At 44.7% G+C, this 27395-nt stretch overlaps 2 protein-coding genes and 1 long non-coding RNA gene across 5 annotated transcripts; 1 reads left to right on the forward strand and 2 right to left on the reverse strand.

Moving 5' to 3' along the window:
* pde1a (phosphodiesterase 1A, calmodulin-dependent) lies at positions 1–21804 on the reverse strand. 2 transcript variants are annotated; one of them, XM_069532934.1, is made up of 17 exons: positions 21576–21804; positions 19339–19453; positions 10060–10086; positions 7021–7134; positions 6753–6935; positions 5729–5795; positions 4815–4931; positions 4184–4324; positions 3965–4065; positions 3621–3746; positions 3397–3498; positions 2459–2579; positions 2139–2220; positions 1716–1836; positions 981–1165; positions 527–718; positions 1–370 (listed from the first exon to the last, which is right to left on the reverse strand). In XM_069532934.1, the coding sequence occupies exons 1-17, from the start codon at positions 21655–21657 to the stop codon at positions 318–320; spliced, it is 1929 nt and encodes a 642-aa protein (XP_069389035.1). In that variant the 5' UTR covers positions 21658–21804; the 3' UTR covers positions 1–317. The 2 variants fall into 2 exon arrangements, with proteins under 2 accessions (XP_069389035.1, XP_069389034.1); XM_069532933.1 differs by lacking the exons at positions 19339–19453; positions 21576–21804 and adding an exon at positions 16089–17320.
* On the forward strand, positions 21730–25721 carry LOC138411825 (uncharacterized). The gene is made up of 3 exons (XR_011244305.1): positions 21730–21871; positions 22904–23125; positions 25583–25721. It is a non-coding gene; the product is annotated as an uncharacterized lncRNA (long non-coding RNA).
* dusp19a (dual specificity phosphatase 19a) lies at positions 22308–27388 on the reverse strand. 2 transcript variants are annotated; one of them, XM_020109151.2, is made up of 5 exons: positions 26575–27388; positions 25612–25882; positions 25049–25095; positions 24717–24869; positions 22308–23106 (listed from the first exon to the last, which is right to left on the reverse strand). In XM_020109151.2, the coding sequence occupies exons 2-5, from the start codon at positions 25832–25834 to the stop codon at positions 22900–22902; spliced, it is 630 nt and encodes a 209-aa protein (XP_019964710.1). In that variant the 5' UTR covers positions 25835–25882; positions 26575–27388; the 3' UTR covers positions 22308–22899. The 2 variants fall into 2 exon arrangements, with proteins under 2 accessions (XP_019964710.1, XP_069389040.1); XM_069532939.1 differs by lacking the exon at positions 26575–27388 and having other exon boundaries at positions 25612–26567.
* Positions 27389–27395: the final 7 nt, after the last annotated feature.

Genomic DNA, 27395 nt, shown 5'->3' on the forward strand with positions numbered 1-27395 from the left:
TTTGGTTTTCACCTTTTCACCTTTATTTTCATTTCATGAAGCTTTGATATTTCCACTTGATTCGCTCTAATAAAATCACAACACGTTACCACTGTGGATGGACCACGTATCTGATGAATCTGTGATGGGATGTTTTCATGGTCGGTTGTAAACATAAGGTCCGGGGGCCTTGTTCGGGTCCACGCTCGAGAGCCACTGACTCAGCTGCTGCGTTTACACACAAGAGTCTGATCCCTTGCCGTCACCGCACAGTGCCGCCTGTTGCCATGGTGATCTGCAACAGCCAGATATCGTGGCGAATTTGCCGCAAAGCGCCATCAGACGTTTTCAGGCACTTCGTCGTTGTCGCCTTCTTTCCCCTCGCCTGCCCCTGAAACCGTTACCATAGCAACAGGTGAGTTCACTGAGAAGTAAAGTTTGGGACGTGAGAATTGAAGTGTGTGTGTGTGTGTGTGTGTGTGTGTGTGTGTGTGTGTGTGTGTGTGTGTGTGTGTGTGTGTGTGTGTGTGTGTGTAAATGTTTGTACCGTTCCAGGTCAGGTGATCTGCAGGCATCTGGTCTGGTGATTTGTCATCATGTGTTTCATCGGGCGAGTCCTGTGATTGGTTGGAGGTGTGTTCGTCAGGAGGACTGTGGTCAGGTGACGCTTGAGACTGGACATCTGAGCTGATGTTAGACTCCGCCTCCTCTTGTTCCTCTTGCTCCTTATTGGCCAGTTCTGTGCACGACAGACACACGAAGATTTTTAATTTATGAATTAAAGGAGATGTGACGTAAAGCTAATTACAGCTAACAGGACAAAGCTAGCAGCTCTCATGGGTTTAGCACAGTGGGGCTCTGAGCTAAATGCTAACATCGGCTATTCTATGGGAGCTAATTCTAATATTGTGATGTTAAGCATGCTAACGTTTGCTAGTACACTACATGTATGTGAGTGTGTGTGTGTGTGTGTGAGTGTGTGTGTGTGTGTGAGTGTGTACCATGCACAGACAGCTCTTTCCAGCGGTCCTTGTTGCTGGCGATGACGCCTGATAGGTGGAGCCTCAGAACCTGCAGGTCAATGGCGGTCAGAGAAAAGTCCATCTGTCCATCATCATTGTTTCCATGGCGGCTGCTGCTGTGTCTCTGCACCGACTCCACGGTAACAGAGCCACTTCCTGTTAAACTGAAACAGAGCAGAGACACACACTGAGGGTCGGAACCAGTGGAGCGTCACAGCCGTGCTTTGGTCACATGTTCTGTTTTTTTGTCCAATCACGTGAAACCGTGAATTCATCTTGTCCAATTACAAGGCTCGTTAACCTGTAGACGGATCTACCGAAACGTTGAATTGAATTTCTACGACTTTCAGGAAACTTCAAGCTCTAGTTTTCAGATTCTCCTGACGTCACGACCGTTGTTAGAGCGAGTGTTTGGTGCCTTCACCCGTTAATGAGTCTGAGTTTTTGTTTTGTCTGAAGACATCGTTACTGTAACTGTCTAACGTCCCGGACTCATTAAATGTCTCGACAGTATCTGAAGCAACAAACCCACCGACACAGTGTTTGTATGTTTATCTTTTCTTCAAGCAGCCGCATGTTGCTGATCTGGTTTCATGTCTATTCAAAGTTATGAAAGTGAAATGGTCCAGTTCAGAAATGATTATCAATACCTGACCTTACAAACAGCAGCAGCAGTAGTAGTAGTAGTAGTACTAGTAGTACTAGTAGTAGTACCTGGACCTCCTGTTTCCAGTTTCTCTGGCCTTCCTATCCTCTTCTATCAGAGGTCCAATCACCTTCTCTGTCGTGTCAATCAGAACACTGAAGGTCGGCTCCACAATGAAATCTATGAAACCTGCAACCAGACGGAGATGGACAGATGGACAGATGGACAGAAGAAAGATGATATCACTGGGTACCAGAGTGTGGACGTGATGCACCTGAAAGCTGAAGAAGACGAGACGACACAGTGAGTCAGGATGAATCACAAGTTAAGAGTTGACGACGCTCGTTGCAATAACTGGTGTGAAATATGAAGAGCGATGGTAGTTTCAGCCAACAGTCAGTATTATCATGTGAAATCTGAAACCTGCGGTGGATCACATTTCATATTATGACTCCCACACCGGCCTGTGGTCGGCTGGTTACAGTTCTTACCTATCTGTGATTGGGCGATCATGGTAGCTTTACGGTCACAGAGAGGAGAAAAGGGAAGACCCAGGTCCACCTCTTTGTCTCCCTGGAGAAGAAACACAAGTGTGAACCCACAAACTCTGGTTCACTCAATAAACGTAGAACCAGCTGACATCAGAGCAGACAAACACACTTTTGTGTATGTTTTGTTGGTGTTTTTGGCTTTCGGAAAAAAAGACACTCCATTCCTTCGGTCTTGTACGTGTGTGTTGTGTGTGTGTGTGTGTGTGTGTGTGTTGTGTTGTGTGTGTGTTGTGTTGTGTTGTGTTGTGTTGTGTACACACCTGTCTAAAGAACTCCTCCATCAGACTGTGGGTCCAGCGGTGGTGCAGCGGCCAGGCTTTGGCCGGATGACTGATGTCGGCAGCGTGAAGCATCAGAGACAAAACCTTCACTTTGTCGATGCTGAGAGAGAAATAAAGTGTAAATGTGAGAATCTTCTTCTTTACACTTAATGATGAGAATGGTTCAGTGAATCTGACACACACACACACACACACACACACACACACACACACACACACACTCACACACACTCCTGTATGAAGGTGTCTGTTTTGTATGTGGATCACGGTGAGTTCTCCAGAGCAGCATGTCGACAGGCTGATCCAGCATCTTCCCCCAAAACCTCATCCAAGCATGAGTTGGGGGAGCATGACAGCTGCCCCCCCCCCCCCCCTCACACACACACACACCTCCACACCACTGACGAACAGAGGGCGGAGGCTCTGTTCCTGGGCCCCCCCACAGGGACTCAGAGACCAGTCTGGTTCAGCAGCCTGCAGGACCTTATGTTGGACCGTGACACCAGACTCCCACTGATGATCAGATGGACGAGCTTCCCACCGTCTGTCCCCAGTGAGCTGGCCCACACAACACAGGCCTCAAGCTTTAAGACATGTCCTCCTACTGCACTGAGCTCTCGTACCTTCCTTATTTACACTTTGGCCGTTTTATACTTGAAGAACATTTTTACAGTTTGGTTTCATTAGTTTCAATTATCTCCAATAAGAACGTTTTAGTTCCCCCCCCCTCCTCTGTGAGGGCTGGAGCTCGGGCAGCCTGGGTACTGACGCAGGAATAAAACTTCCAACACAACACATGAATAAAAACAGATGAAACAGAGAATCCATGACAATGATTGGAGAGACATTTTATAAAAGAGTCATGTGGCTGCAGGGGGGGGGGGGGGGGGGGGGGGGGTCACCTCAGCAGTACTGACCTGTGTGTCTGACTCAGTGAGTTCCTCATGGTCTTGATCTGCTGGAAGTGACAGGACATGTCTGTGGACATCACCATCTCTATCACCAGGGACCTCAGCTCCCTGTCAACCATCAATACCATCAGTGATCGATCACCAGCACAGAGCCCTTAGTGATGACTCATCAGTGTGTGTGTGTGTGTGTGTGTGTGTGTGTGTGTGTGTGTGTGTGTGTGTGAGAGAACCTCCAGTCGTCCTTGTTCAGGTTGATCAGGATGTTCATTTCCTCCTCTGCCATCAGCCTGTAGGCGGCGCTGATGTGATGGTTCTCCAGCACCGACCTGTCATTGTAAAAAATCGCCACCTCCGACCTGACACACACACACACACACACACACACACACACACACACACACACACACACACACACACACACACAATGGTGACGTTGGCATTAAACTCCAAAACTCTCGGTCCATCCTTTCATGTGATGGACTTCAAACCAGGAAGAATTCTCTTTACTGCACTTTCTGTTACCATGACAACTATTATTAATAATAATAAATATAATAAGATCGGATCATGTTACCTGGTGTGGATGTGGAAGTTGTTGGTGGTTCCTGTGTGTTCAAAGTCGTGAATCGCTGCAGCGAAAACCATCGCAAGGATCTCCAGCTCGCTGAGCCAGTGCTGCACACACACACACACACACACACACACAGTGTAGGTAAGTTAGGGGTGTGGCAAGTGTGTGTGTGTGTGTGTGTGTGTGTGTGTGTGTGTGTGTGTGTGTGTTTGTGTGTGTTACCATCAGTCCAGTGTGCAGCATCAGGAAGTGGGCGGTCTGAGTGACATCAGCGGCGTGGATCAGGTTGTGGTAAGGGTTCCTGTGTTTGCTGTAGCCGTTCTCCAGAGCTTCCACAAACTGCACTAGAGCCTGCACAGGGATCTGAACACAGAAGAGCAGGCAGTACAAGTACTGCAGGCAGGTGGTACAAGTACTGCAGGCAGGTAGTACAAGTACTGCAGGCAGGTGGTACAAGTACTGCAGGCAGGTGGTACAAGTACTGCAGGCAGGTGGTACAAGTACTGCAGGCAGTACAGGTGTGACAGATGTATAAGTACAGCGACTGTAATATGTCTGTTTCCCACCATTGAACTCTCTGAGTTGACGACCTTAGCTAACCTAGCTGGTGAAAAACAAGTTAGCTACAACTGCCTCCTCTGCGACATGTCTACGGACAGACGAGGGCTGTCAGAGGTCTGCTGTGATTGGTTCCTCAGGTTGAGACCGCAGCTCTGATGTGGAGCCACTCGACCGATCATCTCACTCACCTTGTGTCTGGTGTAACATCACAAACACGTCTTGGACACATTAACGAGGTTAAACACTGGCTTGTGATTGGACGGGGCCTTAAATGATCTGAAGTTGTTTGTACCCTGAACCTGTTGATGAGGTCGTAGCGGGTCAGCAGGTCGTACACGAGAAACTTGAGGGCGTGGTCTCCCGTGGCCTCGTGGAAGGAAAACACATCAAACGACCACTGATCCACTTCCTGGAAAACAACAAAACGCCACCGTCTCATTGGCTGAAGTCTGACGTGAGACAGAGCAGTTACAAACAGCAGCTGATTCAGTGTAATGTTGTATATCTGCCAGGAGAGGGCAGTGTGATGTTAGTTTACACTGGAACTGTTGAACCAATTAAATTATTATAAACTTATTCATTAGGTCATAATTACAGTTAAAGTATTATATTACAAACCAAGCCCCTCCCCTCTTCATCTCCTTGTTTCCTTCACTACCTCCTCATGTCCCACATCTCATTTTTCGTTTATCCCTCCTTCCCTTCTTCACCTCTTCATTTTCTTCTGTCCTCATCATTTCCTTCCCAATCTCCTGTTTCATTCTTCTGTTACTTTTTCACTACTTCCTCCTTCTGTCCTTCCCCACTCTTTTCTTTCCTTACCTCCCTCCTCTTCCTCTCAATCTCCTTGTTAGTTTCCGTAACTCTTCAATTTCCTTACTACTACCTTTCTTTGTTCCTTCTCCATCTCCTCTTTTCCTTCCCTACCTTTGTTTCCTTCTTTTTCTACTTTCTTTCTGAACCTATTTCTTTCCTTCTTCTCTTCTTTCATATTTTCCTTACCCTTGTTTCCTTTTTCACCTCCTTCATTTCTTTCTTCACTTCCTTCTTTCTTTTCTCCTCCCTATCTCCTTACCACTTCCCTACCTTCTTCTTCCTTTCATTCTTTTCTCTCCACCTCATCCTCTCTTTAGACCTTTTCTACTTCTAATTGTGTCAGTGATGTCACTTCCTGCTGATGGGACAGCAGCAGTAAAACAGTTTTACCTTCAGAGCTCTCAGAGCAGTGGGCGGATACGTCAGACCGGCCATGTTGGACGTTCGTCTGTACATCCTGATGTCACACACACACACACACGGGTAAAAAATCATGCACAGATCTCTCACATACGTGTAGTTGTATGTATATAAACACTGTTCACACGCAGACCCACTCCAGCCGCCCTCCTCCACAGTTGGTGACCAGGATGGATTGTTTGTTGCCACGGTAACTGCCTTCTAAACACACACAGAGCGAGCGCTGGCTCGGCACGGCACATATTTTTTGATTTCATGCGTCATTAAGCTGCAGCAGATGAACTGATACCGTTCTATCACTGTGAGTCATTTACACGCTAATGATACTGGACCTCAGTTTCCTATACACAACCTCATTCCCCTGCTCGCTCCCACGCTAACATCGTTACACCTCGTGGTCGACCTCGTAATGACATCTGGTCGACCGGATGTTTTCCTACACATTTGAAATAATCATCAACTCCACAGTTTTATTCTTCTACGTGGTCAAAAGTATGTGGACGCTTGAACAACCCTTCTGTGCATGTTCTTCTCATGTGCTATGACTCGAAATAACAGGAACTCAGACCACTATCAAAATATCACCAAATGTTTGGGAGAAGAGGAAAAGTCTGTTAACTAATAAAAGTAAATGTGATGGTGGAAAAAGAATCGATGAATAAACAATCCCATCATTCATCCTCACGGAGAGACGAGCGACAGATAAAAACATCAGTTCATTTGTGTTTTTTCTTATTTTGAGCTTTGATTGACACTTCGTATTTACATATTCTGCTGCTCTGTCTTCTTTTACACCTGATGTGAAAATTAGAGCCACATGCTGCCAACTGCTAATATTCACAAAACATGAATTTGCATTTTATTGTCTGATAATTTGGTTAAAATTTGGAAATGTCTTATCTTACATAATACAATGTCAAGTCCTTTCTTAAAATACTTAAGACTAAATTATTCCTGTCGATTTAAGTCATGAAGTGACATGAGCAAAGTTTACCTCTCTACAAAGATCCCGGCTTGCACTGCGTGGACGATGCTCCTGAATCTCGGCTTCTCCTCAGGTCGACGCTTGGCCACGCCCATCTTCCTGCTGAAGGTACATGCCAGCCAATCACGTACTTCGCTGGGCACTGACTCTGCCTGCAAGTCGCTGAGCTCGTCCTCGGTGTCCAACAGACGCCTGCAGGGCAGAAAGAAACGTCGGTTAGTCACAGTCAGGATGACGGGATAGAGATTTATTTTCTACACTTCCTTTCACTTCCTACTTCGTCTCATCAGTGTAAACAGCGTCCAACATGGCAGCAGCGAGCTCCAGGTTCCTGCGGAGGTCCTGCAGGTCCACGACGCCGCGGTCCATCTGCTCCAGGACCCCCTTCAGCCTGACAACACAAACCCACACGTGTCTAGTTATTAGCATACACGATACAGGAGGACACACAACACAGTACTGTATAGTGATATAAAAGAGTAATGAGAGCCGTTTAAAAAGTATAATTACACCTGAAATAATGAAATATGGGTTCATGGCGCATGAATGAGAACTATTTATTTTCTGGATCAACTATAGTTCATGTGATGATGATGATGATGATGATGATGATGATGAGCCGTGTTACATGGAGTGTTTGACTCTCAAATAGAACATGTAGGACACGTGTGCAGGACAGGGAAAGACAGAAAATACACTGTTTGTCATGTTGAAGCAGAGTGGGATGATTACAGATTAAAATGTTGAACCAACGAGAGCAGCTCGCCAGGCTTCATGCACCTGCTGACTGACAGAAGGCCGCCCCGCTCTTTAGACTCTGCTCCCACACAGCTGCTGTCCCGTTCACACCAAACAACCAGAACATGAAAATGTGCTTCCTCCAGATGGACACATGACACCCTGCCTCCTGTCAATCACCACAGTCACTGTGCTCCAGGATGGAAACATCACCTTCCCTGTGTCTGTGTCGGACAGAAGTTCATTCAGTCGCTCTGGTATTCAGAACACCCTGATGGACCCGCTTTCATATGAATCCGTCTGGATTCATTTCTCTGGTGGCGAGTGAAGAGCTGCTTGTCCTTGTTCACCAAGGCCCAGCAGTCACATTCAATCAAGCTGCACCAAACCACACACAGGACCTGTTCAAAGCTGCCAGGAAACATCCGTCCTGAGAGAGACGATCACAAATGGACAGTGATCGTCTCTTCACACCTGGTATTTAAATGTGTCCTGAACCGAGGGATCTAACTTCAGATCCCTCAGAGAGAGAGAGCAGAGTCAGGATGGGCTGAATGACAGTGTTGACAATGTTTCTTCAAGCAAATCAACCTATTGAATATCGAATATGTTGAAAGTGAAGCAGGTCAGAGACGTGAGCAGAGTCCTTCGTCTGTGGCCCAGGACAGATTTCCCTTCAGGATCACAGGACAGATTTTGGTGCGTTCAGACCTGAACTGACCACATGTGATCGTAGCGCTCAGACCTCTGAATAAGTAATCCTGCTGAAGACATAACCTCCTGGACTCAGATAATTAAAGTCCTGTAGAGTCAGCTTCAGGTTTGTCCTGTTCTCTTTGTCGCCCCTTGATTTTTGGACGGGCACACTGTCTCTATTTGAAGTGGGTCAAATCAGAAAAGAGCAGTTCCAGTTTGCAGTGAATCCCGACACAGACAGATCCGTGTAAAGTAAACTTAAAAACCTCTCTGGGAAGATCTGAACTTTCTTTTTTCTTTTGTCTCTAATCAAACTCTGAATTCATTTATGTGTTCAGAGTTATGATTCTGAGGAGGAGGAAGATCTACTCTAATCCAGCTCTTTTGTCTTTTACCCTCATGTCCCGTCATTAAAATCCTGTCCTGAACGATAGATTAAACTTCATCCTCCACCTCCTCTACGATGTTAATCTTGTCTCTATAGGTTTCAAGACCACAGCACTGGTCCTTCACAAAGTTTATCTGAGTATATTAATATAGCTGTAAGATGCAGAGTGGGCGTGAGGCTGGATTCTGGACCTCCGACACTCTATAGTGTGCTCGTCCAGCCCCTCGGAGTCCTGCTACATACAGGAAGGAGGGATGGAGGGATGGAGGGATGGAGGGAAGGAGGGATGGAGGGAAGGAGGGATGGAGGGATGGAGGGATGGAGGGATGTTTATTGGTGCGATGCTGCAGGACACAGGGACTTTGAACAGCAGAGGAGGACGACTACTGGGAGACATAAAGACTCCGCTGCGGCCAGGCATCCTGCCATCGTCATGGCAACCAAACATCGTCTCATAAAGTGGACGAAATCTGTTTCAGTTGCCATGGTTACAACAGAATGGGCGAAGACGGGGGGGTGGGGGGGTGTAATGACCCAAGACTGCTGAGATTCAAGTGTTTCATTTTCATTAACATTCCCAGGGCTTCGTTTTATTACGTAGCTTCATGCCTTCACTCGTCTACGTTCAAGAGGGACTATTGTACTTTTGTCACATGAACTGTACGTTACCAGGAGTTTACTCAATTTACTCAGTTCTGAGTCAGTGACTCGTCAGTGACTCGTCAGTGACTCGTCAGACATGGACTCCGCAGATCATCCGTGTTTTCTCCGGAGGTGCATGTGTGAACACAAATGTCCAAGTGAGACCTCCTCCCCCTGAGCTCCTGTATAAAGTCTAAATCCAGGAGAAGTGTGAAAACACAACAGTGGGGGGGTGATGAGCTTCTAACACGTGACACAAACAAATGTCTCTGGAGACAAAGTGCTGACACACACGTAGAAGACGCAGACGAAGACGTGAAGACAGTTTGTGGTGATGAGAGCTGACGACGGTGTCAGGTGATGTAAACATGATCACTTCCTGTCTGTCTGCTCCACCTCTCACCTGAAGAGCGAGGTCATGTCTGAAGACAGCTTAAGTGAGTCAGTCAGTGAGTTAGTCCACGAGTCAGTCAGTCAGTCAGTGAGTTAGTCCGTCAGTGAACTGTTCAGTGACTCCGTCTTTGGCTCTGAGTGAATCAAGTCTCTTTGGCTGATGAAACAGTGTCACGACTCCCGTCACTGAGCAACAAGCAGCCAAAACTCTCCCGTGAGTTTACAGTCGGACAGTCAGTGATCACAAAAGAGACTGTGTGTCTAAAAATAGAGACAGAAACAAGAGACAGGTGGAGACAGACAGACAGACAGACAGACAGACAGGCAGCCCAGGTGTGTGTAGGAGTGAGAGCCTCTTCAGCCCTCTACTTCAGACTGAGAGCTTCCTGTCTGCGTGTATCTGTGTGTGTGTGTGTGTGTGTGTCTGTGTGTGTCTGTGTGTGTGTGTGTGTGTCTTACCTCTGCGATGTACTTTTATATTTCTGCCTGTAAACAAAAACAAAAACAAGAGTTACTCAAATGGACAAATAACATGATGCCGCTCATCACACAGATAATAGATAGACAATTTAGGAACCTACCATGTGTGTGTGTGTGTGTGTGTCTGTGTGTGTGTGTGTCTGTGTGTGTGTGTGTGTGTGTGTGTGTGTGTGTGTGTGTGTGTGTGTGTGTGTGTGTGTCTGCGTGTGTCTGCGTGTGTGTGTGTGTGTGTGTGTGTGTGTGTTCAGGAGAACAGTCTTCACTGAATCACAGCACTGAGGTTATTTAGGGGCTTTGAGAACATGTGAGTGTGAGCCTGCTGCACTTCAGTCAACTCTGAACTCTGAGTCGTGATAAACATATTTCTGTGGTCAGTGGATCTTTATTTACAATTTTCAGTTCAGATAAATGTCCATAAAAAAATCCACTAAACTGCATAGACACACAAACGCTCCTAACAACAGAACTTCATGTCAGTTTTCCCTCAGTGTCACAGCCTCTAGTCACTAATTCAGCATATTTTAAATGCTGTCAGTCCATGACCATGTCCCATCTGCTAACATGGAGGGGCGGGTTTTATAATCGGTCCTGGCAACAGATTCTCCGACCATCCAACAAATACAAGTTCATGTTTCATGTCCCCAAACAGGTGAATGTGAGAATTTATGAGAAATACTGAATCTAACAAAAGCAGAGATAAGTTGGTGTCATGACGATGGGTAATGCTAACGACTTCAGGACTGTTCTCCATTTTGAGTCAGAAGAAAAAACAAGAGAATTATAATTATTACCACACGTGAACACATATATATATAATAATTATATAACAGTAAATCTGCAGGACAAACCAAAAGTACAGCCGACGTCAACAAAACACAGGAGTTCATGATTCCATAGTCTTTGCTCACGGCTCGATCCATTAACCGGACCACTGAAGAAGCTCCCGTGGGGTTTGAACATGTGCACCACATAAACACTGCAGTTGATGTCGGGCTTCTGAACACTTCATTTGGTCTGAAATTAGCCAATCATAGCTCTGGGATCTGACCCCGGCAGCTAATCACAGCTGTGGCACGTCTCAGCTCTGAAATCTAACAGCGGGAGCCTGTTATTTCACGGTCGATCGGTGATTGTACACTGGCCTGCGTGGTCGGCTCAGCACTGAATTACAAAGAGCAGGGGGAGGCAGCTGAGAGCGGCTGCATTGTGTTTTTACTTTAGAGAAAGAGACGCATGCTGCAGCAGTGACAGGTGAGGATGCAGATAGTTGGTGAAGAATGAGTCACCACTCTGTCAGGACTTCTACAGGCTCTGTTCCTCCCTCTGATGAGTCGGTTTTCCTTCTCTGTGCGTCTCTGTTATGTCCGTTCACCTCACACATTTTCTTCTGTGCATTATTACCAGCGAGCATGTGAAATATAAATTATTCTTAGATGCATTACTTCTCTGCGTGACTCTTGTTTGCGATGCAGCACCACAGGGTGTTTCACGCTTTTTTAGAAGTTAACTCCATCTACACCGCCTACGTCGAGGCCGAGCGGCCTGAAGGAAAAGCAGAGCATCCATTAAAATGAAACAGTGTGATAATAAACCATCTGCAGCGCACACATGCACATAAACACACACACACACGGTTGTTTAAATAGGAACCAGAATCCAGCACCACAAGAACAAACTGGTTTCTACAGTGTTTATTAAAGTGACTGAAGATATGACAGAAGACTGATATCTGTTCTGTTCAATCCCTCAGAAAACAAACTCTCCACTGCGTGTTCTCTCTTCTCCTCAGCACCGCAGCCTATAAATCACAACGTGAAGCTGATTCAAATGAAGACAATGAGCGCAAAATGAATTTAATAAAATATATATATATATATCTCAACATGTTAAAGAATAAGATCTGTCCTGTCCCCTCCTCTCTTCTTCATTATCTTCAGCAGAGTTTGCTGCATCAAAATACTCTGCTGTAACCATGGAAACTAGACAAGATGAAAAAAAGATTTGTTTTCCCTCCGATGCTGATCTGAAGATTCGGATCGAGTCTCATCGCAGAACTGAAACGATCGATCTGGAGATGACGACACTGAAGGGCAGCGAGCGCTTCCACCACTGAACACGCTCACAGTGAAGCAGCCGACTGACGAGATGACTCTGGTTGTTTGGTTCTTTTTGCTGCACTTAAATTAATTCAGATAAAACTTAAGTTTGTGAGTGTTCTCTGCTGCTGGTGGTGTCAGTGGTCTCTCAGTGCTCCAGCTGCTGTGGTGTTAAACCAGACCAGATGTTATTTGATGCCTCAGCAGCCACATTTCTTCGGGGCAGACAGACTTGATGCTACAATAATTCGATATCGGAACACGTCCAGAAATGCTGCTCCTACATTTTGAGTGAGGTGACGTCGTGCGTCACTGAAGTACATTGTGGTTCTGTCGCTGTGTTTGTGCTGCATGAAGGTCGAGCTGCAGAACAGACCTGCAGCAGCACAGGCACCGGCCGAGTCACAGGTCCTGTCTGACATCACACATTAGCTTGATCCTGGTGTGTAGTTTCCCATCTACTTCCCTTTAGCACTGCATGGACAGCTAGCATGAAACATTAAAACTGTTTCTGTTTGACTGCTAATGCTAACAATAGCTACGTAGCGATAGCAAAACCCTGCATCGAGCACCTTTTACATTTCAGAGGATTCGATGGACAGTGAGAAGCTGCAGCCGCTAATTTTACTTTCTATTAAACTCTCATCAACTTGACAAAACATGTCCTTTACACCAAGGATCAGGTATTTCCAGCTCCTGACAGACGAGGACTCAGATTGTTAATTGATTCTTTGGTCGAGAGTGAACTGGTCTAAATAGTCAAACTGAATTTGTATAACTCATATTCACAAATCACAATTTCCCTCAAAGGGTTTTTCAAGGTGCAACATCGTCCTTAACAAGAGTCCAGAAAAACTTCCAACAATATTAAAGGAGGACAGAATGTAGAAATGTCAGAGAGAGTCCGAGTGAGGGCTCCTCTCCCAGAACTTCAATATTTCTAATAATGCTGAGTGGAGTTGATCCTCTGCTGGTTGTACTGAGCGTGTTCACTTCATCTCTATGAATATTACATCGAGCGTTTAATCACCTTCAACCACAGACTTGTTTGTGGCACCAAGTCAGAAATATTGGTTTTCAGAAGTTTGACTTTGACATTATAACGACGTCACTAACCTTCACTGTGATATGACCTGAACGCACATATGACGAAACTCCTTAAGAATCTGTTTAAACAAAGAATCAAAGTGAAATAAAAAGAAAGACCTCAGTCATCGGTTTAACTACTTGTTCGATTCAGCATCTTTATTCTTACACCTTCAGTGTTTCTCTCTCGTTGAATCACTTCTGACAGATGACACATCCACACGCCAATGTTTATTACAGGATTTGGCAAAAATCAGACGCTTCTCTTGGCGTCGACTTCTTCGACCAACACGTCAACTTCTGCTGGTGAATCGGATTTTTTTTTCTCGTTCTGTTTCCAACTAGTTCCTAAAACAAGATGCTGCAAATCAAGCCGGGTCTGTTAAACAGAGGCCGAGATGCCAACACACATAAACGGGTGTGAGTGTGTTTCACTTCACTGCTGCTGCTGACGTGAGGGACATTCATTGTGTCTGCAGGTGAAATGATGAATGAGACATGGAGACCAGTGGTAACCTTATTACATGTAATCGTACAAATACATCTTATTTTGTTATGAGATTTCAACGTGTACAAAGTTCAAACCTCAATTTCATGCTTCTATTCAATTTGAATTCATTACAAGTGAAGAAAATGTGAGCAGCATTTTAATGGTGGCTGAGGTTATGAATGAGGGAAGACGCGCGGCTGTCAGTGCGTCTCGGACGTTAGTGTTTGTACCTTCAACACGACAAAGTGCTGCCACAGTCACAACGATGAATGGCTGCATTTACATGGGGATTTTATCTAAAGTGCAGTTTGCTTCAACTCTTCACACCCTTCACATGGAGGAGTGGTGTTTTCTCAAATATCTCATGTTGCAGCCTTAAAACTCTGGGCTTCACTGTCACATTAACAATGGACAGTTTTATCTTAAAGCTCAAAAAAAGCAGATGCAGCAGAACCAGAGTTATCGTCTTTTTTATACCACATTACCCACGATGCAACTAACCCACTGACGCCTCAGATTCAGGTGTGTTAAAGTACGACACCGAGTTCACATCTTTTACTTTTCAAACTTGAAGTCTTCAGAACGAACATGATACCAAACTTAAATTAATATTTGAGAGATCTCAAAGTTAAGAGTGTGCAGCGCTAGGAGCTGCATGCTCGCTCGCTAGAGATGCACAGATCTGCTCGATGACATCTAAATCTGCACGTATGCTCGACTCCTCCACCCATCACCCACCCGAAGGATTTATTTTCTCCAGTGTAGAGACACGCACCCACATTCCACTTCACCTCCACTGGTGATAAAAAGGTAACAATTACACTTAAGACGGCTGGTTTGAATTAAACTCACATTTATTGAACTAAATAACTAACGTCACCAGACCCAGATTCATAATAAATAACTGGAGGACATGAGAGATGAATCTGTTCTGTACCAACAAGACCTGTGCAACTTAAGTGAAGGAGCCTGGTGGATGAGAGAGGAGACGTGTGAGTGAATCCCATGAGGTGGCCTCTGTAATGAGCTTGACTTTGACACACACTGACTCTGAGGACACACTGAAGTGGAAACCTTTGACATCACTGCTCGGTGAAAACACATGGACTTATTTTTCTGGTATTTTGGTGACAGGATGAGTCTGAAGCATCTGGAAAAAGGGAGAGATTGAGATGAACTGGGTGAGTTAGTGGCTGAGATCAACTCAACCAATCTGTTTTAAAGTGTGTGCACCACACAACGGTGTGGAGTCGTTGTGGTGAGGGCCGACTGTTCGAGTTCCAGAGAGAGAGCGGAGGGAGGGAGGCTGTCACAAGGTAAATCTGTAAACTATCTATCCCTAGAATACAAAGTTAATGTCACAGGATAAACCTACTTAAAGGTTAAAAGTAATAAAACTATGTCTGGTTAGCCGCGCGCGCTAACACACCCAGTAAATCTCAAGTCTCAGATGTGTCAGACGTCCTGTCACCAAAATGCCAAATGCGCAGTCACGCTCCATGTGACCTGGACGTTTAGGTTTTAATCACATGATCACAGATTCGACAAAACTACCTGTTAACAATGCTCATGGACTGATTCTGTCCTCAGGCCGGGTCATGTTAGCTGTTTCCCTCGGTTTCCAGTCTTTGTGCTAAGCTAACCAGCTCCAGCAGCTTCATACACCTGAATGAGTCGTCTCAGCAGGACTTTAATTTCACGATGAACTGCAGTGTGTGTGTGTGTGTGTGTGTGTGTGTGTGTGTGTGTGTGAGCTGAAGTCAGGACACAAACATCTGCTCTGCCTTTTTTTTTTCCCTTCATGCCCTGCCTTCATCTCTCTCTCTCTCTCTCTCTCTGACTCGCTCCTAATCTGTCTATCTTTGCTGCATCGCAACGCTCTGTCGTTGCCATGGCAACAATGGACAAGAACAAAAAGACCTGCTGCTTTTTTTTTTTTTTACATCTGCTGCCGTAGCCTCAAATTCAGACAGATGTGGTGATTCCTGCTGCGACGCTCGCTTGTTAGCTACTGAGGAAAATATGACAGACATGTCATCACACACACACACACACACACACACACACACACACACACACACACACACACACACACACACACACACACACACCCCTCTCTCTCTCTCATGTTCAGTTATGTTGCACACCCACTGACTTTCTGTCATTCATCTTCAGTCCATGCCAACATCACCACGGCAACCGTGCCACCACGTTGATGCCGTCCCATTGGTCGTCAGGTCGATTCCAGAACTAACAGTGATCGATCCTTTCAACACAACCACTCATCATTGTCGTTACATCTCCATCAGCTGATTGTGTGATCGGTGTGTACTCACATTTCTCTCAGTCGAATCAGGACCTGGTTGTTGAGGTTCTGCTCCACAGCGTCCACAAAGTCCTGCACCTCCTCAATGTGTTGCTGTACCTCCTCTGTCTGCTGCTGCCCCTCAAACTCCTGCACCTGTTCTGTCTGCTGCTCTCCAGTCTGTAGCATCTCCTCAGTCTGCGCCTCCTCCTCCTCATCAGTTTGCTGCAGCTCCTCAACCCTCTGCTCCTCCTCCCTTTGCTCCTGTTCACTCTGCTGCACCTCCACATTCTCCTCCTCCTCCCTGACCACTTCACTCTGTTGCATCTTGTCCTGCTTTTGCTGCATCTCCTCCTCCTGCTGCACCTCCTCCTGCACCTCGTCTTTCTCCTGTTGCACCTCCCCTTCACATTGCACTTCCTCTTCCTGTTGAATCTCCTCAGTCTCTACCGTCTCCTCCACCTCCTGCTGCATCTCCACAGACCATATGTCCTCCCTTTGCTGCTCCTGCTCCGGCAGCTGCGACTCCTCCGCCTCCTCGTTCATCTCGCCGTGGGTGAGGAGGAGATGGAGGTGCAGGACGTCTCTTTAGGACAGTTGTAGAGTTGAGCTCACAGGGCAGAGTTTGGTCTCTGAGGAGCGTCTGGACGTCTCTCAGACGGACACACTTGTGAAAACATAGACGCCGATTACGCCCATTTGGGGTTGATGGAACTTCATTCAACTTCCTGTGATGTCACCTGTCAGCAGGACCGATCCAACACAATGACCCCTGATACGACCCGTCAGCGGAGCGGAGGGGTTAAAGGTCACAGGACAAAGGTTTCTGATAAGTTGAGAGGCAGGAGACTGACGCCGTCCAGCAACGGTCCAGAAGTAAACAAAGTGATCAGCTGACGACTTCCTTCAGTTCAGCTCTGCTCTCCGGCACTGCGGCGGCAAAATGATCCAGCTGAATGTCCCAGAGCATCGCCGTAGCAACGCACACAGGAAGTCAACCAGCAATAAAGACAGGATGGAGTGAGAGGGAGAGAGAGAGCGCGGGAGGAGAGCAGAGCGATGGAGGAGGACAAAGGAGAAGCAGAGAACATCGCAGAGCGTTTCCGTGGTAACTCAACAACGGTTGCTAAGAGTGATGGAATCCTGCAGCTGACAGACCTGCCTCCTCCTCCCTCCCAGTTTCAAACACACACAACTTTACGCTCCGTTCAGACACAAGCAGCAAATCGGGCTCCTCAGTCTGCCCTCGCTCATCCACTGCATCGGGGTGTGTGTGGTTTTTAGACAATGATGATGTAATGTTCCTGAAAACGAGAGTCACAAAACCTCTCAGTCAAAGAGCAGGACCAGACACAGAAAGGTCCTGCTGGCGCCCTCTAGAGGCCGATATGGTCATTTCAGCCCCAACAAGAAGGAGCCAGATAGAAATACACTTGTTTCTCACTGGTGTATTTCCCATAGCTGCGGCTGCTGTAGCTCTACGGCTGTCATTCTATGGCTGCTGCCAACTTTGATGTAGAGTTGGTGAATTACAGGCCTCAGCATATGAAGCAGTAAAAACATCCCTGATCATTTATTTTCCATGAATTATTCAAAGTCTTGTATCCAGGTCTGAACGTACAGAAAGAAGTCGTCTCCGACACACGGGGCAAACTGCCAGTTGACCCAACAACCCTCACACTCATCATCTGTGGTTACTGCGTCCTCTGAGGAAACTTCAGACACTACATGTGATGTGGACTCTTTATGAGTCATTTCACTTTGAACCAAAGCAGAAGACAACATCCGTGAGGAAGCTGGTGGAGTTTGCTGCTCTCCACAGAGGATGAGAGCAGATTGTGCAGAGTGGAGCCTGTTTATTCTAGATTTGGAAAAACGATATATGTTTGATTCCAGCTGTGGAGCAACAATACATGAAGCTGATGTTCCCCCAAAACCAGCTGAAGACAACAAACCCTCAGGTCTCCATTCATTCACTCATTCACTCACTCACTCACAAGCATGTGGTCATACTCCTGAACTCACTGGGATCCAAAATCACAACAGATAATATAAACGTCCCATTATTATTTATTTTAAGTTTAGGTGAAGGTTGTGGTTTTAAACTCGTCTGTGAGCACAAACGACAAATACTTGATAAATAGCAGGTAAATCTGAGGTTGAGCAATTATGTATATTCACGATACACAAGTATTATTACCTCCATCAAGGTTATGTTTGTCTGTGGTTAGTTAAAAACTAAACAGGACCAAAAACAACGCTAATTAAAAAGCTGCAAATGAGTCTTGATAGAAAGAGCATCTACAGAAAATCTCTCGTCTCTTTTCTGTCGCTACATTAACGTCCCTGTTATAAGTTGAAGTTAAACTGTTAACCTGCTAACTGACCGGTTAACTAACCCACTGAGCTGGTTGAACAGGTGATTCTGTCTCGTGATGACACTCACCTGAGATCATAACAACATGGCTGCCGCCCATGTCTGGGACGTTAGCATCGTTAGCCTCCTCCTCTCCAGGCTCTTTGCTAATCTAATGCTAATAATAATAATAATAGTACTAATAATAATAATAATAATAATAACAATAATAACAGTAATAATAACAATAATAATAATAATAACAATAATAACAGTAATAATAATAATAATAATATTAATAATAATAATAATAATAATAATAATAATAATAATAATAAGTGGACTTCAGTAAAATAAAGTCGACATGTGACGGTTTGTTTTTTCGCTGACGCTGCTTCTGTTTCACCTTTGGCGCTCAACTTCTTCTTCTTCTTCTTCGTCTGTCATTAGTGTAGATGCTTGGTCATGTGATCATCATGTTGACATGAAGAATTAAACACGTGTGTGACCAATGACATGAATGACAGTTTTTATCATTACACATATCACATTGTACAGTTAACACTATATAATTATAGTGAAGTAGGAACAGTGATCACACACACACACACACACACACACACACACACACACACACACACACACACACACACACGATGAGCCACGGTTGGTGTGCTGGGGCCCCCTGGAGGTTGGAGGCCCCTGTTGGGACGATGGTGTTAATTAAAAAGCTCTTTGTTTTGTTGGTTCTGTTAAATGTTCACAGACAACATCTTTAAATTATAAGAATACGTCTCTCAGAGTCTTTAGTTTCATAAAGAGGACGTTCAGGTGGATTCTCACGGATTCTTGTTTGTGTTCTCACTTTGTTGTGATCAGAGGACAGGAGTCAACTCCACGTCAACAATAATGTCTTAAATCTCACCCGGTCTTCACAGCACAGTAATTGGTGGGTCCATGGACACGCCTCCCAATGCTGCACCTGCTCCTGATTGGGTGCTGCAGCCAGCTCACTGATTTGATTGGCTTCAGAGAGTCACCTGATGGAGGGAGAGGCTGCAGTTAGACTTCAAACAAACATGGAAGATTGTTCCGAAGGCAAACCAGCCTCCTCCATGTTAGCAGATGGGTTTGTCGTTAAATAGAAAGGTTACATAAATGTTCGTCGAAGATGTTTCACACAAATATTCGATCGCAGAACAAGTGTCACGGATACTCGTTGTTTTATGTAGAATCTTGTTCGGCCTCGTTGCTGGTTTCACTTTACTGAGGTTGTTGGAGCGTCAAACAGTAAATTAAAGGTCACTTAGGACGAAAGTGTGGAAGATTTCTGCAGAATAAATGTAATTCTTTTCTCTGTGAACACAACCTGCTGTGTCTTTTCACTCCTCCTGCTCCTCTGAGGCTTTTCTTTCACAAACTGACCCCCCCAAAATTGCAAAAGACGTCAGGCCTAAAAATAGACGAAGCTTGAAAAGGCTGCAGAGGTGAAATTAAAAGGCTGTGAGGCAGCAACCGGGGCAGATTGAGACCAGGACATGAGAAACTGTTCAAATGATTCTACTTTTTGATCTTACTTCTTTTTTTCCTCGAGAAATTACAACAAATATGATTAGATGATACGTTTGTTTTAGAAAATACAACTACATCCCACCAGCTAATTTTAAGATTTCATTTGGTTTTAACTGCTTCGTTTAAAGCAGAAGGTTTTGGAGACTCGTCCACAGGTCAAAGGAAGATAGAAGATATAAAAGACCATAAAAGACCAAAATGGTTGAGTTCAGAGGAGAAGAATCAAACAGACAAGGGTGAAGCCGTAACCTCCTCCGTGGACATAATGACGTCAAGCGTCAAAGGAAAAGTAAAAAAGTTGAAATATTAAAAGAAAAGTGGAGAATTAAGTCAAAATGTCAAGAAATTTTAGCATTAAAGTTCAACTTTTAAAAATAACATTGTGCATATGACCTCTTCTACAAAATGTCTTTCACAGATGGATTAGAGAAACTGAAGAGACCAGACACAGCAGCTTCTGTCCCGGTGGGATTAGGAGACTGTGTGTTCGTGTGTCACTGTCCATGTGTCTCCATGTGTCTCCATGTGTCTCCATGTCGTCCAACACAGCAGCTCTTGTGCTCGTAAACAAACCCTTAAGACAACAGACGGACTGTCTGATTGGCCGGTGGACTAACTAACTGTTAATTGGTTCTTCATAATCAGCATCGACGCTGAAGAGACAATTAAAGATGACCGCGTGGGCGACTCGAGGAGTGTGTGTGGGTGTGTGTGTGTGTGTGTGTGTGTGTGTGTGTGTGTGTGTGTGTGTGTGTGTGTGTGTGTGTGTGTGTTTCATTAATATATTCAGGTCCTTTGTTTTTCAATAGGCTTTTGAGCTATAAGTAGAAAAACAGGAGCAGAGCTGAGAGACATGTTTATTTTCTAAAGCTCCATCAGAAGCTGAAGAGCATCACGGCTTCGCTTGTTTTATGACAAACTGTAGAAATTGAATCTGTTTTGAGTTATAATTTGTGTCTGAGCTGAGTTTCACCATTAACATTTAATCTACTTTTACTCCAGGAAAAAACCTGAATCTGTAAATACGCAGATATATATATATATATATATATTATTTATTTATTTATAAGATGATAGGTCTGAACGTGTTGTGATGTCATCGTGCAGGTACAGAACCTACAGGTGTTAAACGGAAGCTGAGCACAGAGAAACTTTAGTCTTCACAGGTGAAATGAATATTTTCAGTATATATATATATATATATATATAAAGTTCCAAAATCCAATAATCCAACAAGTGTTTTTGTCACTTTGAAGTAAAAACAGAAAGAGATTTTAAGATCACTTTGTAAATGTCTAAACTTTGACCCAAGTTAGTTTCATTTTACAGGATATCTCTTGATACAGATCGATAAGAAAACCAGGTTTAAGAGTCGGCAGCAAACATTAAATACAATATCAACTTTGTACAATAAATACAAATCAATATATCCGATCAGAACTAGTTGATGGCTTCATATCTTTTGATCCAACATGAAAATGAAAAGTCCATGTTTGACCATGAGACGACATGAGAAAATAAAATGAACCCATGTTGAGTTCGTATCGTTTCTATTGGATGTAAGAGCTGCAGCCGGTGAACGGAGCTGACCTGTCTGAACTGTTGACTCCTCACGTGGCGTCACCGTCACCACCACCGTCCTCCTGTCCAGAGCCGTGCAGAAGGAGCCCATCGTCAGCAGGAGGAGGAGGAGGAGGAAGGAGACTCCAGAGAGACGCAGGACTCTGTACCTCAGTGTTCTTACACCTGATGAAGAGACATCTTCCTCCTGCTCTCACCCACATGCTGCAGCGCTCGGACTGATGCTCTGTCTCTCTGTCTCTCTCTCTCTCAGGAGTGGGTTGATGTCTCTTGTCCTTCAGAGCAGGTTGAAGAGGAGGGTCAGGGTGAGTGTGGACACAATTCTGCTCATTATCATTTAATCCAGAACAGACATCCTGGCTGGTTGGGACGGACATGTCTTCTCTGAGGTCCTGGTTACGGATGATTGTAAATCCTTCCTGCTCATTGACCTTTTCAGTGACAGTGAGAGAAGCTCCGGTGTTTGTGAGACGTTAATGAAGCTGCTCTGTTCCCACTGATTTCATCACTGACACCTGTGACGAGTCAAGACGTCTGCTGAGTCAAAGGAAAGTAGCAGAAATCCAGATTTAAAATATATATATTATTAAATCCCCAGAGTTATATACAGTGTATTTATATATATGTATATATATATACACAGGTTCACCTGATCCAGAATTAACGATAAGATTTATTAAAGATGAATGTCTCAACACACACACACACACACACACACCTCATTATTAGAATTCACTTATCATAATGAGATTTGTTTACGCTCAGAAATATGTATTATTATGATCCTTACTTTTTAAATGTTGTTTCATTCTCAAAATAAGAAAAGAAAAGAAACAGAAAACGTTCTCACTTCTGTCACTGACATTTTTATTGATTTCTTTAGTTTACAAATAACATTCTTGTTTTTGCCACTGACCTGAAACACTGGATAGATTTTAAACAGAAGTTTAACTTTCTCCACAAAAATATGAATCTAATCGAACAAAACACAGAAACTACAACGAGACTAAACCAAAAGACAGAGAAGACACAAATGAAAACACACAAACAAATCTGGACATGTCAAAACCAAACTCTGTGCACAGACAGAAGAAGAAAGACGGGAGGAAGAATTCTTCCACGTCCAGTTTGTGGTTTCCTGTGTTGAGACGACTCGACAGTCAAAGTGGTTTTTCACGTCAACCTCATATTTTCACGTCAGATTATTTCACCAACACAGAACCAGACCCAGCAGATGCACACTGTAAAAGCACCCTCACATCTTTTGACTGAAATGTATTTTAAGAACGTAGGTGTGTTTTGAACTGTCGTACTGTGATGAACGTTGGCTCTTCTAGCGTTTGGACCCATTCACTGTCGGGGTTCTGTAGCTCCTCAGCTGCTCCAGGAAGCCGGGGTTGGGGGAGGAGGCAGGCCGAGCCGATTTGACCAATGAGAGGGCTTCGTCGAAGGACTGGCCGTCACATGACATCAGGTAGCCGACGACGACAGACGGTGCCCGGGACACGCCGGCGTTACAGTGGACCAACACCACACCTTTCTGAGGGGAAACAGAAATGGTGATTCTACTTACATGTGTTCTTATCACTTTATATATAACATCATAAGATATTGAATTATTTTTATATATTTTACACCAATTATACAATTAAAATGATCTTCTGGGAATATCTTTATCTTGTTTGTAGATTTTAGAACAAGTATGACTGTGTATTATTGGGCTCTGTGGAGTCCGGTTGATAATGAAGCTGTGCTGCAGTACAACCCTCTGAACACTAGAGGACGCTACAGACCAACAGACAGTCAGCTGTCTCCACTGACGAAGCTTTAAGTTAATAGATGTCTTGTTTGTTGGTGTTGTCAGATCCTCATTAGCGGCTCCATTACAGCTTCTATCTCCACATGGAAGCAGCTGAGTCAGAGTTCAACCTTCTCATCTGACTCTGAGAACAGAAAACAAGAGCTTCCTCCAGAAGGTCACAGGTTCCACAGACTCATCCACAGACTCATCCACAGACTCATCCACAGACTCATCCACTGACTCATCCACAGACTCATCCACAGACTCTCTGATCATCTCTGAACATCTCTGATCAGTATCTATTATATTCATCGAGATCTATTCAGATGTGAAAACAGAATTAAGAAGTGTTCAGAAGTTTAGATGCAAACTTTTGGATGAACAAAAACTAGAAACATGAATTTTATTCCAGAACATTTTGATCTAATCTTTAAATTCTGAAACAAAAACCTGGAAATGTGAACGAGGAGCGACTTTAAAACTTTATTTTTATTATAAACTTTATTATAAACTTTATTATAAACCCGCCCTGCGGTCACGACCTCAGTCACATGATGCTGTTGTCATGACAGCATCAATAACTGATACGAGCCAGATGGCCTGCTGGGTAATGTGACCCAGCATTTCAAAGTAAAAGCATCAGTTTGATTATCAAGGCTGGAATTTCCACATACACACATAAGAACCATATTGTAATGAACACACACACTTCCTGTAACCATACACCTCTAATGACTGTGTGTGTGTGTGTGTGTGTGTGTGTGTGTGTGTATGGGGGGGGGGGGGGGGGGGTGTCATGTTAAGGTGAGTCCCAGGCTTCACTGCTAAAAGCTTGTATGACACTGAGATCTGATCTGTGTGCAGCTTAATAAAACATGAACAAAACTACACATCTATTATTTAGAAACAGACGAAGAAGAGTGGAGAACAGAAGAGAGGAAGGAAGAGAGGAAGAGGAGGAGAGGACAACAGAAGAGAGGAAGGAAGAGAGGAAGAGGAGGAGAGGATAACAGAGGAAAGGAAGAAGGAGAGGAAGAGAGGAAAGGAAGAGGAAGAGGAGGAGAGTCATGTCAAGTCCTCCCTCGTTTTAAGTCCTGTACATCCGTGTCCTTCTGCCCCTAATCCTGTTGCATTATGGGATTGATTCTTGTTGCTTGACTTAAATCCACTCGTGTGTTTTCACCTGAGCTGCAGCGACGCTCACCTTCAGGATTTGAATTTAAATTTGGAAGTTAATGTTACACTTCCTGCAAGAAGAAGAGCTCCGCTGAGACTCAAGCATCAACACAATATTGATTAATGGGAGTAAAGGAATGAATCGTGGTTTGTGGTGATGTCAGCGATGTTACCTCCGAGCGAGCCTGCTGGATGAAGTCGCAGCATTCCTGGATGTGAAGCAACAGATCAGTGTCGGGAAGATCCAGAATACTGACGGTCTTATAGATGAACAGATCGGGAAAGACGTTCTCCACACCGAAGGCCACGTTCAGGATGTGAGACACCTGGAGGAGGAGGAGGAGGAGGAGGAGGAGGAGGAGGAGGACATCTTGATGAACAGTTATAAAATCAGGACAACAGACAAACAAGAGTCTGACTAACAAGGAGTGATGTCCTGTCCCTAATGCGTCCACAGCGAGACACTTAGACTGCAGCTCAGAGTAATGACTGTTTAAAAACTCACCTTGTGTTTTCTCAGAGTTCCAAAGTCATGTGCAGCATCCTGCGAACCTACACACACACACACACACAGACACACACACACACACACACACAGACACACACACACACACACACACAGTATTTGTCTTTGAGACTCTCTCCTGTGAACCACTGAGGTCTGATGGGTCACGTCCCCTGTGTGTCCCCCCACGTCCTGCTTGTGTCGTGTTTCCCTCTGACTGAGCTGATGGTGGACTGAAGGTGACCTCCAGGACAGGGGGCGGACCAATGTGACATCAGCGTGACATCAGCGTGACACTCCGACACATCGGTGGTTCAGAGTCGTTCAAATGGATATATTTAACAACGTGTGGGAAATAATGGGATCATACAAACCCATGCTAATTTGGCCAAATGTTACCGGCTTAATGGTTTATGATATCACTGTGATCGCCCCCTGGTGGCTGGGTGCAGTATAGGTCATTTTATACAGGAACCTGTCATCATATGTTTAATATCTGTTAACTTTAGTTTCTTGTGTTTTTTATTCTTCCAGTGGTTTGTGTTCGTGTTTCGTCCACTCACCCAGCAGCAGGTACGGTTTGACGGCTCCAACCTGCAGGTCCCAGGAAGTGTCAGGGACGTATCCCAGCATCTTCTCCGGGGGGGCGGGGTCCTCAACCACAGTGATGGTCGAGCCCTTCCAGGTCTCGATGATGCGGCGGCCGCTCAGCGATGTCACGCGGGTGCACTGCTTCCTCAGCCGTGTCCGAGAGAAACTCTGGATCTCCTCAGTCAGGGACTGCATGACCGCACCGGACTGGATCTAACGAGACTGGACCGGGCTGCAGCGAACCTGGAAGATTAAAGCAACACCGAACCGTTTGCTGAGCAGCGACAACGGCGCCCTCTGCAGCAGCAAGTGGTAATTACAGGACAAATATCTGCTGGGCTCCGATTCGAAGCTCTTGAGGTGACGTGAAGCAGCGTTAAAGATACAGGATGAAGAAAACCAGGTCCATCCATCACTCAGGCAACAAACAGACACAAGAATCTTAATCCCAGCACAAATCAAAACTGTCCGCGTCACAAATGTCAAACCGAAATCCTCCCCGTGGTAATTCTGTCTTCAGGTGAACAGATCTTTGTGCAGCAGCAGTTCTTCAAGTTAACTTCAGATTGAATGGTTTCAATGATTCTAATTGATATTTGATGTTTCACTGTTCTGACTCCTGATCCACAGGTTTTACCTTCAAACTGGAACCAAAGGAACATTTTCAACATGACAGGAGGATTCACATGTTATGTTTTAGTCAAACATGAGTGAATATATAACATATCAAACAACAGAACCATACAGATCAAAGAATGGTTGTTTTGATTGACGGCCAGTCAAATAGAAATAAATAAGAATAATCATTAGTTTATAAAATGTTTTAAGTGTCATTCTCTGTCCATAAAGAAGAGTTTAAGTATTTAACTCATTATCAAACTTTTTCTCTTGATAGAGGTTTTGGTTAATGTATCATCGGGTGTCGTGATAAAAACCTGTTTGTTCAGACGTTCAGTTCTGGTCCGACTCTGGTCGCAGTGGATCTGGTTCAGCTGAGGACAGTTTAAACACCAGAAACCAGAGCGGTGCGGAGATCCAGGTCAGTTTCTAGATAAAAGAAATACACTCCTCCTCTCGTCATCTTACAGAGAACACACTCCAGTTCAGTTCTGTCCAGTCCTGGTCAAAGACTCTGAACCAGGTCCAGGTCCAGAAGAAGTCCAGTGTCCAGCTGTCAGTTCTGTCGTCTGTTCCTGAGACACTGAACTGTGAACTGCAGCGACTCTGCTGGAGGTGACCCTGCTGCTGTGTAACATGAAACCTGCCTCCTGTCAGTCCGTCAGTCCGTCAGTCCGTCAGTGATGCTCCAGCACGGTGACACATCCACCCACACAACTAATACTAGACATTTTTACATAGTTAACATATTTTATTTTTTATCTAATTTGCAAAAATAAAGTCTCAAATAAGAAAAACATCACACAACCTTCACAAACTCACTGACGGGTAAAACAAAAAGATACCTCATAGGTACAGAGCTGGAGAAAATGTGTTAACTTTTACCTCATCGTGTAATAAAGGGGTAAAATGATTCATCGATAATTATCTCAAGGCTCTTTACATCGGAGGTCAAGACCGAAAGTGTTTTTACAGAGAAACCAACAGTTTAACGATGAGCAGCACTTTGAAGAAACTTCTAGAACCAGACTCAGTGTGGAGACATCTGCCTCGACCGGCGGGTGAGCGGAGAAACGTGGGGAGGAGAAGATAAACAGGTGAATGAGACCATTGATTCTGATCCTGTGGTTGTGTGTGT

The sequence above is a fragment of the Paralichthys olivaceus genome, chromosome 10, assembly GCF_024713975.1.
Source record: "Paralichthys olivaceus isolate ysfri-2021 chromosome 10, ASM2471397v2, whole genome shotgun sequence".
Taxonomy (NCBI): domain Eukaryota; kingdom Metazoa; phylum Chordata; class Actinopteri; order Pleuronectiformes; family Paralichthyidae; genus Paralichthys; species Paralichthys olivaceus.